The sequence below is a fragment of the Podarcis gaigeae genome (assembly GCF_964106915.1).
Source record: "Podarcis gaigeae genome assembly, chromosome: 5".
In the NCBI taxonomy this organism is placed as follows: Eukaryota; Metazoa; Chordata; class Lepidosauria; order Squamata; family Lacertidae; genus Podarcis; species Podarcis gaigeae.
This window is the reverse complement of record NC_139681.1, coordinates 32,459,711-32,475,890: the sequence shown is the minus strand read 5'-3', so window position 1 is coordinate 32,475,890 and position 16,180 is coordinate 32,459,711. Positions and strand designations below refer to the sequence as shown.

Genomic DNA, 16,180 nt, shown 5'->3' with positions numbered 1-16,180 from the left:
GCATCATTTTTCCTCCTAGAAGGCAATGGCTGCTATGTTTTGATATAGATGTGCTGACTGCTGCATTGTGGGAGATGGAATGGTTGCTGGCCATCCTGGAAAGACTGTTCTCCCCCACCCAAACAAGTTGAATATATGTTTTTAAAGGCACAGCAGGTAGCAAAAAGAGGCAGGCCTTACCTCAAACTTTTTGGGGTGTTTCCCACCTCCCCTATTCTGAAACCAAATGTGCATTGTTTAGGCAACAAAATGCCTTAACTCGAACCATTTTCGCCCACCGCAAGTGCTGGTAGCTGAGGAGCAGCAAAGAGCTGAATTTAGAACTGGTTTAAGAGGAGACGGGTTAGGTAAAATAAGAAGCTCCTGGATTAAAAGCATACCGCATTATGTTAAAATGCAACTTAATCCCAAAGCTAGCGATATTTTCCAGACGGGGAATGCTCTGCGTGATGTGTGGCACAAGACCTTGTTTGGCAAGGAACAGATATTGGCTGCTACAGTGGAGATGAAATTGCTACTGCCAAAGGAAGAGGGAGGGGAAAGAACCAGAATTGGATTTGGGGGGGGGGGGGGTTGGTTGGTGCGTTTTTCTTTTACGTAGCAAGCAAAGGGACATTAGAACGATGGATTTAGCAGCTGGGTTGTAAGTTCTGTTTATTTAGCTAATTGTTTCATTGAAACAATTTGCAAGACTCTCCCAAAATTATCTTCATCCTTCCCCAAGGCGCATAACTTTTATTGCCTATACAAGAGTGGAATAGAGAGAAGGAAGCGGGTCACTGCATGTCAATTGGAGATGAAGAGGTCACTTACTGTAAGTAGGAGCCTCACTTCATCAGGGACACATCACAACATGCTTCATGAGAACCCCCATAATAGTATCTTGGGGTCAGGAAATATGCCATGAAGTAAGCTAAGTAGCTTGTATGCCAGGCAACCTTCCTTTTATTAAATCAGCTTAAGGTTGCATCATAATCCAGTGCTCTGGCCAACCCAAGTGGCTTTGCTTCCAGGGCTAATTGACAACTGAATGTTTCATTCTGGTGGCATGGATGCCATCTTTGAAAGTGACCCAGCAGCACAGGGTATCTTCAGGAAAATGGGAAGTACTGTTTTCAATAAGGGAGTAAGTCATAATATATTTTTAGCATTTCCCAGGCAGTCATTGTTCAGTTGTAAGATCTATTATTTTTTATTATTCCTGTGGCATAAGGTAAGTTCTTCCTCCCCCCCCCCCCCCGATCATTCTACCCTGTTCTAGCAAAATGATTTGCCTTTAATTTATTACAGTGGCACCTGGGGTTAAGAATTTAATTCATTCTGGAGGTCCGTTCTTAACCTGAAACTGTTCTTAACCTGAGGTACCACTTTAGCTAATGGGGCCTCCCGCTGCTGCCGCGCGATTTCTGTTCTCATCCTGAAGCAAAGTTCTTACCCCAAGGTACTATTTCCGGGTTAGTGGAGTCTGTAACCCAAAGCGTCTGTAATCTGAAGTGTCTGTAACCCAAGGTACCACTGTAATTTTTTTAAAAAAATTACATCTCATTTTTTTTCTCTATTTGAAAGAAAATTCTCCTGGTTAGCTATCGAGTGTTGTTGGAGATCTTGATGGATTTGTGACATTTTTGTAGGTTGGATTCTGCTATTAAAGCTTAAATATCTTTTCTCTCTGTGTGTGAGCTTAATCTGTTCGTTAGAAGGATTTGTGCCAAGTAGATTCATTAGTCAAATCTTTCTCAACTTACTGCAAGTGGGGATTAACGGTTTTGCTGGCTCTGGAGTACAACTTCCCCTCCAACCTTACTTGTGTGACCTCCACTTTACCCCCTTTGTGTAGCGCAAAGTTTTCCCTTACCTTGGAGTGATGAATTGCCCCCGTGAAACAACACGTGAAGCTTTTCACAGGTCTGAATATCTTTGCACAGATGTAATTCGCTCAGGACTAAGCTACACATTACATAAATTGTGTGGCTCATAGCCATACTGTGGGATTTTTAAAAATAAAATAAAAACATTAACTAGGTGCAACCCCCTCCAATTTTCATTGGGACCACAGCAAGAGGGCAGGTTTATCTCCTCCCCCTCCACTCACGAACCTGATGAAAGTCCTGCCTCCCACTGGTGCCAAAGCAGTTAGCTTTCCCCCCTAAATCCAACTGCAGTGTTTTAAAGTGAGGGAAAATTTTCATCAAGGTCCACACCCCACCCCACCCCCAGGATCACGATTGGGAAGGAAATGGGTAAAGCTCACCTCCACATATGCTGCTGTTTCTAGGAAAATTGGGCCCTAAACTGAGCAGCTAGACTGGTGACTGGGAGTAGCTGCCGAGACCAGATAACACAGATCCTGAAAGACCTACATTGGCTCCCAGTATGTTTCTGAGCACGATTCAAAGTGTTGGTGCTGACCTTTAAAGCCCTAAACGGTCTTGGCCCAGTGTACCTGAAGGAGCATCTCCACCCCTATTGTTCAGCCTGGACACTGAGGTCCAGAGCCAAGGGCTTTCTAGGGGTTCCCTCACTGCGAGAAGTGAAGTTACAGGGAACTAGGCAGAGGGACTTCTCAGTGGTGGTGCCCACCCTGTGGAATGCCCTCCCATCAGGTGTCAAGGAAATAAACAACTATCTAGCTTTTAGAAGACATCTGAAGGCAGTCCTGTTCAGGGAGGTTTTTAATGTTTGATGTTTTTAATATTCTGTTGAAAGCCGCCCAGGTTGGCTGGGGAAACCCAGCCAAATGGGCGGGGTATAAATAATAAATTATTCTTATTCTTATTACTTGTATCTGGGATTAAATTTCCAAACCTCCTGATGTGGTTGCTAGCCACACAGTTAACGTAATTTGCATTTGGATGCTGTTTTCAGAGGTACTGTTTTCTCCGTTGTTTCAGCTGCTCAATGCTCAGCCCAGACCTGGTGGAACCTAGTGCAGAGGGGGACCTGATGGGATCCACTGCAGCTTCCAGACAGTCCTTGTCAAAATCAAGACCCCAAAGGGCCAGAAACCCCCCAGATAATGCTAGATCACATCTGGGGTAGAATTTGGCAGTATCCGCAACAATTTTTTTAAAAAAACAAAAACAAAAAACAACCCTCCATATGTATTCTATGCCATTGCTTTAACCATTTGCCCTTGTCATGGTTCCAAGCGAGTTCTGGCTTCCAACTTGCTGTTTTGCAAGAGGAAACTTAAACATGGTTAGTAAGAAAGCCAGTTCAAACCAAGCTTGTCTTGCTTTGAAGGCATTCTGTAATCATGATTTAGGTAGTTAATGTATATGTTAAGCATTGTTTCTCAGTGGAACTTGATTAGAAACGTATTTTTAGAACAGGTGGACAGTGCCCATGATGATGGTGGAGTTAATAACATTGGTGTGTCCTTCTGATCAATGTCTCTTGGAGACCTTCTAAATTTCCCTCCTTCCGTGTGTCCATTGCACTGATCCTGCTTACCCAACACCTACATGCCATGTGAGGATTTTGACTAATGCAGAGACCCATCAGCGGTATGACTTCATTCCTTGAGGCCCACCTGCAAGTTTCAGTCCTTGCCTCCGAAACGAAACTTCCTTTTGGTCCTTGGCAGACTACAGTCTTAGGAGACTCGCTGGTGGTTCTCTGTCCACCTCTTTGTGTGTAGATCAATTTGTTTCTCTCTCATGTTGTTGGGACGCGGGTGGTGCTGTGGGACGCGGGTGGCACTGTGAGTTAAACCACAGAGCCTAGGACCTGCTGATCAAAAGGCCGGCTGTTTGAATCCCCTTGACGGGGTGAGCTCCCGTTGCTGGGTCCCTGCCCCTGCCAACCCAGCAGTTCGAAAGCACATCAAAGTGCAAGTAGATAAATAGGTACCGCTCTGGCGGAAAGGTAAACGGTGTTTCTGTGCGCTGCTCTGGTTTGCCAGAAGCGGCTTTGTCATGCTGGCCATATGACCCGGAAGCTGTACGCCGGCTCCCTTGGTCAGTAAAGCGAAATGAGCACTGCAACCCCAGAGTTGGTCACGACTGGACCTAATGGCCAGGGGTCCCTTTACCTTTACCTTTTACATGTTGTTGAAACCGTGACTCAGAATTAGAATGAGAAAGGGCTTTCCCTTGCTTTTGAGAAACCTCACTTCCGTTGTCAGGAGCTTGGAAGCGTTGGATGCACAAACTGTCTCAAAAGCCCCGAGAGTGATGATTCCACGCCATCTGTTTCCATGCTGTCTGGCCCTTTTTTTTTAAAAAAAGTAAAAAACAAAACACAAAACTTGAACGGAGCAGTTCTTTGTATATATATACATATAGCAGCAGATATATTAAATCTCCCCTCCTAGCAGTAAAAAATATCTCATCTGGGTGGAATAGGAACAAGTGTACAACTTGTTGCTGCCAGCAGAAATAGCTCTGCTCTTCCACTTAGAGCTGGCTTGACCACACTCCAGAACACTTTGCGATCTCTCTCTCTGTGCGTAACTATCTGTCCCATTAAGTGGGAGAAGAATGGGCAGAGATTGGTTTCGCCCACCCAACTCCGCTTCAGGCTGAATTCAGATTGTGTGCATGTACAACAAATGACTTAACCCCTTGGAGAGGTGAGGAAAGGAATTTGCTTAACAATTCTGAGCAAGACAAAGTTCTTCGACTTGGCAGTTGACTTGTGTTTGCTTTGCTTAATGTTTAAAGGCACATAGTTTTGCTCTCTCTCTCTCTCCTGTCTTCCCTCTCATTCAGTCCTCATTCTTTCCCCCTTTCCTTGACTTGGGCTGAGGCCAACCCATTTTCTTGAGGTTTTGTTTGTGAGCTGCCAAAGTCATGCTGAAGGCACTTCAGGTCAGCTCTGCCTGGTTCAGAGACGAGCTGGCATGCTCACTGCTAGTGAAATATTTGGTAGTGACATTCCCTCTCCACATACAGACAATAAATTTGTATCTCAAAGGCAAGGAGGTTGCTTTTCTGCTTTTTCTGCTAATAGTTATTACTGATTGTAGCCAGACTCATTGTGCTAACGCTTCTGATTTTATTCAGCAGGATTCTTAACTCTCTCTCTATAACTATGTGCAAAGGGTAGGCAATGCGATGCCCTTCTGATGTTGCTAGACTACAACTCTTCTCTTCCCTGACAATTTGCCATATGGCTGGGGCTGATGGGAACTGGAGTCTGACAACATCTGCTGCAGGGTAGCTACTGAAGGATTCACATGCCTTAGGAACTGCTTCCAGCCTATCTTCTGTTGTAGCCTCCAACCCTAACCCAGAAAGATGTCAGCAGACCTGTCAACTACCCGCATGCTGCTTTAAGGCGCACCTGTTAGCATCTAGGTACAGACAGCAGTTGGCTGCTTAATGCCAGCTTTGTCAGTGCTAGTCCTTTGGAGGAAGAAGAGATGGAGAGTCTAGATTCTGTCCCTCCCTCCAAATCACAATTGGTCCTGTCTCAGCCGATACAGCTGGCCATCTGCTCGGAGTTGCACACACAGTTCCCAATCCAGTGCCAGGAACAGTTTTTGCAGGAACAGTGTGTGCAGTCCCAGTTTCTGATGCAGTGATCCAGCAGTGGGACTCATGCACCTTTTTTGTCCATGCATTTTCCATTCTAGGAAGCAAGGAATGCATATGCATCATCTTCTCTGGATCTGTGCATCTGTATTATTATTTGTGCATTATTATTATTATTATTATTATTATTAATTTATACCCCGCCCATCTGGCTGAGTTTCCCTAGCCGCTCTGGGCAGCTTACAGAATTGTACCTAGGCAGTGGTTGTTACACCATTTATGTACTCAGAGGCACTTCCTTTGATATGGATAAGTTTGGCTAAGGTAGCATAGGAAATGGAGCCCTTCCTAGGTTTGGAAGACCTTTCAGCAAGAGGACTGCTAGAGCCTGAACTTTATTCTAGATTTTTTTATATTGATACGTACTGAGGGGGTGTGGAAGATTGTGGTTCTCGGTTTCCGCTTTGTGCATGCTTTTTCAACCATCAAAATGCATCCAGTTCACATATTTGCTCATAGTTTGGGAAATTATGATAGTGTACAGGGAAAATATCTCTGTCTCAGATACTTGGAAAATATTTAAATCCTCTTGTTTGCTTGCTGGTTATTAAGCGTGACTCCTTTCCCAAAAATAGAAAACCCCATTTCTGTTTTACATATGATATGGTAGTAAATAATGATATCATGTAGTCTTGGAAGAAAAAAAAATCCTACTAAATTGGGCCAGTTTAGAACTCTCTGTTGTCTGTTTGCATTTAGACAGCTAAGGGAACAGACTGGGAGGAGGTCCTACAGGGCATGTGTATTACCTCAGTGTTGTCTAAGGAGGGCCTGATCTGTGCTCACCAACTGAAGTGTAGGCTTCATTTGCTCAGTGTGTGTTGCTTGCCCCTCAGCCATGGCTGCAGGCCCCAGAACATTTTTTAAGGCCAGTAGTGGTGAAGGGGGATGGGGGTTTGAGGAGTTCACATGGAAACATTTTATGGGGTGGGTGGATTAGCCACCATTACTGTAGGAGCAACTGATCTGTGCCCCTCCGTGTGGCAAAGAGTAGGGCAATAGGGTAATAATTGATGTAGGGAAATAATTTACATACATGTGTGTGAGAAGAGAGGGAAAGATTTCTCCCCTTTCTCATCCGCTCCACCAGTGATGGGGTTGAGGGGTGGTTCGGGAACCTCATTCATGTTCCTTTGGACTTTTCCCTCCAAAATGACTAGCAGACATCCAGTTTCTCTGTGAGGTGCAAATGTGTTCGGATATGAACGTTTTCCTTTTAGCTGGATGAATTCCACCCACTCTTTGGCCATTCGTTGAATCTGCTGAATGTTTGCAGGATGTTTCATGGCTGATGAGCTCCTAGTGGGAAATCCAGCTGTTCTCAGTTCCACTTGGTGATATCATTGCCACCATCTAGCTTTCTGTCTTTATTTGAACATTTTGTTTATTCAAGATTGGTCTTTTATGGTAAAAGAAGATGTTCCTTCAGCACCTGGCACTGTAGTAGAAGGGCAGAACAGGGAAAGAGGGGAAATTATTAGCAAAGTTTACACGTTGCTACTGAGAATATTCCCCCCCCCCAATGTATTTGTTTGTTAAATATTTATCTCTTGCTACATCTCGACTTCCTTTTCTGTAGAAGACAGCAATCCCTCCTTCGCTTCTGTAGCAATTCCCTTCTGTAGAATACAGCAATCTTTCAGAAACATTTTCATGGGTGTTTTGAGATAGGCAACAAGGGAATGAAGTCTAGCACAGGGAGGGCCAATCTTTATTGCACAAATTCTTAATGCAAGGGTAGTCGGGGCAAGTTCTCTTTCAAATCGGGAGTAGCCAATGTGTTGTCCTCTAGAGAGTGTTGAACTACACCTCCCATCAGCCCTGACCATTGACCATGCTGGATGAGTCTGGTCAGAGCTGGAATCCAACAATCTTTGGGGAGGGCACAGCCTTGACTGTCTCTGCTCTAATATAACAGGTTTTCCCTCCTCCAGTGATTCTAATGGAAGATTATTCTCATCTTTCTCCCTTTGCAATTCCCACAGTGCATGCTAGGTTCCTGCTTACAAATGGAGGACTCCTGTAGAGACATACTAAATGTGTATCAGGTCAGGGAAGAAGAGGCAAGAGGGGGGGCAGTGAAAGAAGCAGAAAGAGGAATGAACTTTGGTGAGACGGCATACAAGTCATTCCGTGTTTATTCAGCATTTGATCCAGGATTGATGGCAGGAATTTGTTTGCCTGTGTGTGAGTGCGAAAAGTGGAAAGATGTAAACCACCACAGAAATTTCTATTGGAAGGTGATACAAAAAATTGTGTTTGTGTAAGTAAGTGAAAAAAAACTGGGCCCTATTTGTATCTCATATGCATAAAATGTTTCTTGGATAATATTTCCACAATGTGCCCTTTATTTGCATCAGTGTGTCCCAAGCGTGTGTCTCCAGCTGCTTTTGGACTACAATTCCCATCATCCTCAATCACTGGTCTTGCTAGCTAGGGATGATGGGAGTTGTAGGCCAAAAACAGCTGGCGACCCAAGCTTGGGAAACACTGGTCTACATTACCCTTTCTGCTGTGCAAGATGCCACTTTGCGTGACACCATTGGTGGATAAGCCATTATTATTATTATTATTAGTAGTAGTAGTAGTAGTAGTAGTAGTAGAAATAAATTAATAACCTGCCCTTCTTCCCACATGAGCCCATTGTAGGGTGATTTCTTTATTGGTATTTATGTGCCAAAGCAGCCTTATGTGTCTTTGTGTAGCAAGATACCAACCTACCATGTCCTGAGAAGGGAAAAACACTTAATATCTTTTCAGCCTAGGGTGGCCTCTTTGCTGCTGCCTCATTTGTTCTATTAGTTTCTCTCACAAAGGCCCCAGTCACCCTCCTTACAACTACATTCAGACCAAGGGAAACCAGGTTAAAACCGCAACTCCTCTTGAAATCCTCAGGTAGAAATGGGGGTTACTTTCTACAAAAGTAGAGCTGAGGTTGTAGGTAATAATCACTGTGCTGCTTTCAGGATGAACAAGGTAAGGGTTGAAGGATGCTTCATACTCAAAACGTGATGCATACTTTTTAACCCACGGCTTTTTTTTTGTATTCCCTCCCCCTCCCCCGGCTCCCTAGGTAGATGAAATTTACCACGATGAATCATTGGGGGTCCACATCAACATTGTGCTGGTTAGAATGATCATGGTGGGATACAGACAGGTAAGATATTAGTAGCTTTTCTTTCTAATGTGATATATGTGCAGGCCTGTGTTTTAGGCAGAGGAAGTAAGAAGTTTTCAAACCAGTTTACATGGTTTTTCTGTACTAGCTGTTCTCTAATTGGCCAAGTGTTAACATCCCTCGTGCCAGAAATAATGGGGTATATAGTGGTGCAGAACCTTTGGCCATACGGGTGTTATTGGACTGCAGTACCCATCAGCTTCAGCCAGCATGGCCGGTGGTCAAAGATGATGGGAGATGTAGTCCAACAACTTCTGGAGGGCCAAAGTTTCCCTAGTCCTGCTCTGCTGGGTGGATTATAAGAGATTGTGGGCACTGGGGAGGTGGTAGAGAGAGGGCAGTAGAGAGAACAACAGCAGATTTAACGGAAATCTGTACTTTCAGAGAACTGGCATGTTGTAGCCTTGGAGGAACTTATCACTTCAGGCCACATGTAGGGGATCTAATGTGTTGGCTGTTATCCATATTCTTAAAAATAGAAAGTAGAGGAGAGGACTGAGCAAACGTAAGGCTCAGATGCTAGGGGAAGACTTGATAAATGTGGAGATGGCTTGTCAGTCTTTTAACTGATCTCCTTCATTTTCTGTTCATCCATCTAAGTCAAGGTTGGCTAGTCCTTTTTAGGCCAAGGGCTGCATAGATAGCCAGCCCCCTCTTTGAGGGCCATATGGGTGTGGCCAATGCATACTTGCACATGAGTTCATGCGTGTGCACGTGCGCACTCGTGCACATGTACACACATCTGCTCACTTGTTCACTCATCACACCTACAGGCCACTTACAGCACACGCGTCACCTATGAAGAACTCAAAACACACACACATCATATTTGCTGCTGAGGGCTTTCATGGGTAAAAAGCAGTTAATGCCCCTCTGCACTGCAGCCCTGGAATGGCGATGGTCAGTTGCTTTTTGTTCATCACAGGCTGAGAGTTTTTATCTCCCCATCTCAGCTTTGAGAGCTATAACACTGACGTTGGGAGATAATGCTGTGGCTTCCAGGATTTGGCCCACAGGATAGCTACCTAAATGTTGTAGGGAGTTGTCTCCATGGAACAGCATGTTTTGAGTTGTTTTATGGGGTTTTGTCACTCATGGAAGAATGCCTTTTTAGGTCTCCATTTATTTTTGAGCTGCTGACTCATTATGAGAAGGCAAATTTCCAATCAGCTGCAAGCCTCACTCCGTATTTCTGACTCAAGAGTATGATTTTTGAACTAGAGTTTCTGAAACAGACTTTATGAAGCCCTACTTTAAATTCTGGCCAGGCTCACTCATCCTGAATGAATTTCTCATTTCCTCGTTTCCTGTAGTCGATCAGTTTAATAGAGCGAGGGAACCCGTCTCGGAGCCTGGAGCAGGTCTGCCGCTGGGCCCATTCTCAGCAGCGCTCGGACCCAGAACACGCAGAATACCACGACCATGCTGTGTTCCTCACCAGGCAAGACTTTGGTCCCGCAGGTATGCAAGGTACTGTATTTATCTCGATCAGGTATGTGCAGTTTGGTGGACACAGGAGAGAGCCTTCCAGTTCAAAAGCATTGTCTGATGACCTTCTGAAGAGCTTTTCCTTTACTGATTGCCCTTAAAGTTTTTAAAAAGGCTTACGAAAGTTGGGATTTTAGGAGGAAAGATGGAAGACAGACATATGTATAGTTCATCCTTTTGAATTATTTGTGCATGTTTCCATGCATGCATAGAGGTGGCGCTAATTCACACTTGCACCATTCTCTAACCAACTGAGCTAAATGCAACCCCTTAGTTATGTAGTGTGACCTCCTGGGTGCTTGATTAACCCCTTGCCACCCAATTATTGTATTCTTGGTCAGGGATCAAAAGTGGGTTTATTGAGCCACTATTGGTTATGGGATTTTACATGACTTGACTGATGACAAGCTGTGCCCGTCTGCACTACATTCAAGAATTTAGAACAACAAGCTCAAACTGCAGTCTTAAGAGAGCACTTAAAGGAAGGGCAGTGCAGCAAACTATATCTGCAAAGAGGTTTCCCCAATCACGTGAATGTAGAGCCTGGAATGTGTGTGTGTGTGGGGGGGGGACTTGCAGAGGAGGAGCTCCAGAGGGGATGCTTAATCCTTTTTTGTTCTTCTCTGGAAGTGCCACTCCCACAAGTTGATCTCCTCTGCATTCTGGTCCTGGAGTCTGTCTTACAGGTGTGGGTGGGTGGTTTTTTTTTAATGGGGGATTTGAAGGAGGAAGCTGGTGGTTGAGGAAGGGGATTACTTCCCTTGCAGTTTCTCCTCTACAAATTCAATCTGCCCTGCATTGGCATGATGAGAGGTAGGTGTGTTGGGAAGCTCATTTGCCCCCTTCTTACATGTGGCTTTGCACTAGAGCAGGCATAGGCAAACTCCGTCCTCCAGGTGTTTTTGGCCTGCAATCCCCACAATCCCTAGCTAGCAGGACCAGTGGTCAGGGATGATGGGAATGGTAGTCCCCAAAACATCTGGAGGGCCGAGTTTGTCTATGCCAGCCCTAGAGGGTGGAGGGAAAGCGGGAAGGATTTTGCACACAAAACACATCATTGGATTTGATAAGAGTTCAGCGTGTGATTTCCAAATTCTAAGTTCCTGTAAGGCAAGGTAAAACTATAGACTGTTTTAACTCCATGCCTTTGTATTTGTGATTGTGCAATCTGAGATTTTTTTTGTAGAAGAAAAGTCATTTGGAATAGCAAAGCGACTGAAACTTGGCCTAAAAATATGTGTTCATATTTGGCTGGTGTTTTTGCTGTAAGCAAAAGAAGTGAGGTATTTGAAAAGAATCTTAAGTATTAGCCTATGTTGCTGCTTTCCCCACCCCAAGAACAAAGTTTCTGCAACTGTGACAAGTCAACATTTGTTCCTTGTCTGCAATGCGTTTGAGTCCAGTAAACAACACCTAACTTGGACTTCTAACTCTCCTGTCTTCGGAGGAACTTCTTCTTCCACAGAAGTTCTTACTCATTGAAGGGTTTATTTTAGTTCCTCCAAAAAGACTATTAAATTCAGATGGATCCAATTCAGATGGTTGTTTGAGAAATAGACTTTAAGAAATAGAGGAAATTGCAATTAGTTCACTGTGTCCGTTGCAGTCTTTATCTTCAGGTTCATTAACATTTAGCATGAGCGAACTCCAAAATATTAGAATGATAAAATTAATGAATCAAAATGAATCGAGTTATGCTCAGATCATAAAAACCATTCCGACAAAATAATTTCCAACAACCAACGGTTGCCTTTCAAGTGTTTTAAGCGGAATTCACGAATGCGAATGTTTTAAAAAATAAATTCTACAGTGTTACATCTTCCCCTCCAAATATATATGAAGGCAGGTCTTTGTTTTGTCATCATGAAATATAACTGAATAGTGATTAGAAAATGATCCTTTAGATGCACTTTGTCTCAAATCCTTATTTGCAGTGGAAATGACCTTGGAGTTCTGTGTCCAGGTTGTTGTGATGTCAAACCTGTGCAATTGAAACTACTGTTCCATATTAGAAGTCCCCAACTGGCAACCAATACCATCCACATAGAATTATAGGACAGAAAAGGACCTTGAAAGTCACGAAGTGCAACTCCGCGTTCAGTGCAGGATAGCCAAAGCTGAAGCATTCCTCCTTACTCCTCCTGTACATCTCCCACACAGGGTTTTGGGATATTTTGCAAGTTGTTTTCCTAGGGTCACTTCTACTTTCATAATAAAATAGTTGCCTGCCAAATTGCAGAAGGGTAGTGAACCCCTTTTAGTTCTCCCTCTTCAATCAGCTTAAAAGGCAAATAGTAAAGGTAAAGGGACCCCTGACCATTAGGTCCAGTCATGGCCAACTCTGGGGTTGCGGCACTCATCTCGCTTTACTGGCCGAGGGAGCCGGCGTACAGCTTCTGGGTCATGTGGCCAGCATGACTAAGCCGCTTCTGGCGACTCAGAGCAGCACACGGAAACGCTGTTTACCTTCCTGCCAGAGCGGTACCTATTGATCTACTTGCACTTTGAGGTGCTTGCGAACTTCTAGGTTGGCAGGAGCAGGGACTGAGCAACAGGAGCTCACCCAGTCGCGAGGATTCGAACCGCCGACTTTCTGACCAGCAAGCCCTAGGCTCTGTGGTTTAACCCACAGCACCATCTGCGTCCCTTAAAAAGGCAAAAAACCTAGACTAATTGGTCTGTAATCTGACAGGCTTCATTCACTTCTGTCTAAAGGGGGGGGGGGAGTTAGAGCTATTTGGGGCAATATGGTAGGACATGCTTTTGGGTGAGAAAGCCCAGGGGGTGTACGTGGTTTTCAATAAAATGCTTTCCTAAGCATGACAGCTATTGTGATGGAGAGTGTGAGGGATTATTAAATGAGAGTGTGACTTACATTTTCCTCTTATATTTTCCTCTCGTTTTATTACCCTTAGTACAGTTCCACCCAACTGTTTAGTTTATAAATACATTTCAGCACGGTCACATTTGCGCTTATAAAGCCCAGTGCCTCATCCATTCATTTTAATTCTTCTGCTTCCGCTGGGTATCTCTGGAATGAACAACATGGGAAGATCTCGCCCAGTGCACTGAGGTCAGGGCAAGTCTCAAGCTCCTTGGGGGTGGGGTGGACGGGGGGTGGACGCAGAAACTCCATAATGTTTCGGCTCAGCACAGGGATACGAGCCAAGAGAGGTAGTCAGCAAAACTGAAACGGTAATTAAAGTGCGCACGCTGGTGGCCCGCCTTCTCAAAAGGGGTCTAACGTTGATCCTGCTAAAACCATTTGCTTTAATGGAAGCTGCTCTGGGCCTTTAAACCCAATAGCTATGCAGTTCATTGTAAACGAAAGATCAAAGTTACAAAGGTGGCCATTCATGACTTTGGCAGGGGTCCCTGACTTTCCAGTTCCATTTGGCAAGCGTGCCTGCTTTAAAATGCTGAGGCCTCTGTTTGTGCAGAAAGTAGTGCTCGGGGTTGTGTGTGGTAGGTTTTTTTTTTTTTTTAAATCATGGGAAAGAGACATTTCTGCCCCCACCCCTCCATAGCTGTTTATGTGAAGTTTCTATGGCAAACGTTGTTCGATAACAGCCACCCTGTGGAAGCGTTTTGTGTTGGTTTTGTGTTGTTGTTTTTTGCATGCCACAATGGAAATCATAGGCTCATAGAATATTATAACTGTAGCATTGGAAGGAACCCCAAGGGTCATCGAGTCCAGCCCCCTGCAATGCAGGAAACTTTTTGCCCAACTTGAGGATCAACCCCACAACCCTGAGATTTAAGAGTCTCATGCTTGACCAGCGTTGCTAAATGTTATAATTGGATCATATCAATGGTCTGCATTGCGCCATTTCTATTCCTTTTGTCTCCATTCTGTGTTGAATCCATTTATGGGGATAATAGCCCACTTGACACAGGGTTGGGCAGGAAAAAGGTATAAATTCTCCTCCTGCCTCCAGAACGAAACAGGACAAAAGTGAATGGCGGTGCTACCTGAAAGCACAATCTGATTGGTCAAGGGGCATTGCCATTAAACCATGGAAAGAGTGAGGAATGTAAAGTGTCACACACACAGAGAGATATGTTAAATTCAGTCCTTGGCAATAGAAGCTGAGATGACTTCACTGGAAATGAAGTCTGTACCCTGCTGGCTGCTCTCCAAAGACTTGGCCAGCTGAGGTATGTGGCAAAGTCTTTTTGGTTTCTGCTTCTTCCTTGGTAGTGTTTATTTCACCCTCTTTGTGCCGTAGAACAGCCGGCATTTCTGTTGAGTTTTTCCTGTCTCTTGACTATGTGATCCAGTGCAGAATAAGAGGATAATGGCTTGTCACTGATAAGTTTTTTTTAAAAAAAGCACAGATTCTGTGAATGTAGCTGTTGCCTCTTGAGAGAAGCTGTAACGTCACTAAATGAGGGTCGAACCATTTTTCTCAGGGGCCAGCAAATTTCAGGATTGTGGGATCTATTCTTAAACAAAACAAAACAAAACAAAACAAAACAAAACAAAACAAAACAAAACAAAACAAAACAAAACAAAACAAAACAAAACAAAACAAAACACCAGAGCCCCAAAGTCTACCTGTCCGAGGCATTTGCAAGATTGTTGTTTGTGATGGAGCCAGTCACATAAAGAGCTGTGGGAAAGAGAATTAAATGCCTGTACTCAACATCTCAAAAGTATCTAAATGGAGAAAAATCTGTATCGAGGGCATAATTTTTATAGCTATTTTTTTTTTAAATGAACAGATAAACTTAGCAGCACCACTGCATGCCATGCCATATACAAAGAATGCACTGCACAATAAACATCTAAGCCAGAGACAGAGAACCTGTGGCTCCCCATCTGCTGCTGCCCTGATCATGGGGCATGTTGACTGGGGCTGTGAGAGGAGTTTGAAACCCAGCAACAGCCAGGAGGAGAATTGCAGCCCTCACCACTCCGATCTAACCAGTCACTAGGTGTTAAATGCCAGGAACTGGACCTTATGGCATTTGATGACAGATCTATTGAGAGTTTGACCCTATTTCCCATTAGCCTATTTCAGGGATGGCTGGTGTAGAAGCCTAAAGATCCACAGAATCGTCGTACGGCTATGAGGTGCATATCACTTTACCTCCGACTCTGCTGCTTGCTAATAGTCCCCATTGCAAGCCTGCCCAACTTGTGGCTCGGCAAACCAAAGGCAGCTCATGGTCATACATTTAAAGTGGCCCACCAGAGAGTCAACCAATGTCCTGCTTTTGCTACCTGCCTCAGGCTGCAGAAACAGGCATTGTCAAGCACAGGGAAGGCCCCCACAGTACATCCTTAGGTGGCTGCATTTGCCTTGGCATTTAGTTTCTGTTAGTTTGTCTGAATGCTTTCCCTGCTGTGTCATTGCTGCAATGCCGATCGGGAATGTATGTGGTGGTGGGTAAATTACTGTATGTGTGTGTGCTGAGATTTAAAACAATTTTTGTGTTAGTTAATGAATTTTGGTATAGATTGGTATAGAAATATCGGGAGTTGTGGGTAGGATGGTGGGAATATCTAAACTAATGGTTCTTATTAGTCTAAGTAGCACCGAGTTAAAAACAAAAGAGGAATGTAAATGGGTAAAATTGATGGTAACTGCAGCCAGACAGGTTATAGCGAGTAATTGGAAAAATTCAGAAGAGCTAGGGGTGAACCAGTGGAGGAAAAAACTGAATAATATTTTATTTTAGAATATCTAACTATGAACATACACAGAATGAAAGGGTTTAAGGTTAGTGAGAAAGAGGAGGATTGGTTTGAGAAGATATTGGATTATTTGCGTAGGTTTGAACAATTTGGGGCAATTAAAATGTTAAAAGTTAAATAAACCTGGTGGATGGAGGAGTGTTAACGTATATAAAATTGTACATATGGACCATTTTAATATGTTATTAATGATTACATATACCCAATGTATCAGCTGCCTGGGGGGTTTCACTGTTTGTGTTTTGGTTGTTGGTAAAAAATAAATATTTTAAATAT

The 16,180-nt window shown here is 43.9% G+C and overlaps 1 protein-coding gene across 6 annotated transcripts in view; it reads left to right on the top strand.

Moving 5' to 3' along the window:
- The window catches only part of ADAMTS14 (ADAM metallopeptidase with thrombospondin type 1 motif 14), a 71,502-nt gene that overhangs the window by 29,486 nt on the left and 25,836 nt on the right, over positions 1 to 16,180 (top strand). For 4 of the 6 annotated variants that reach the window (XR_014564824.1, XM_083740681.1, XM_083740678.1 and 1 more), the window contains 2 exons: positions 8,611 to 8,694; positions 10,029 to 10,185. Coding sequence is in view for 5 of the 6 variants with exons in the window: in XM_083740681.1 (XP_083596807.1) it covers positions 8,611 to 8,694; positions 10,029 to 10,185 (241 nt within the window). In the remaining variant the exon portion in view is untranslated. The remainder of the gene's footprint in view (positions 1 to 8,610; positions 8,695 to 10,028; positions 10,186 to 16,180) is intronic. The other 2 variants (XM_083740679.1, XM_083740682.1) reach the window with 1 other exon arrangement.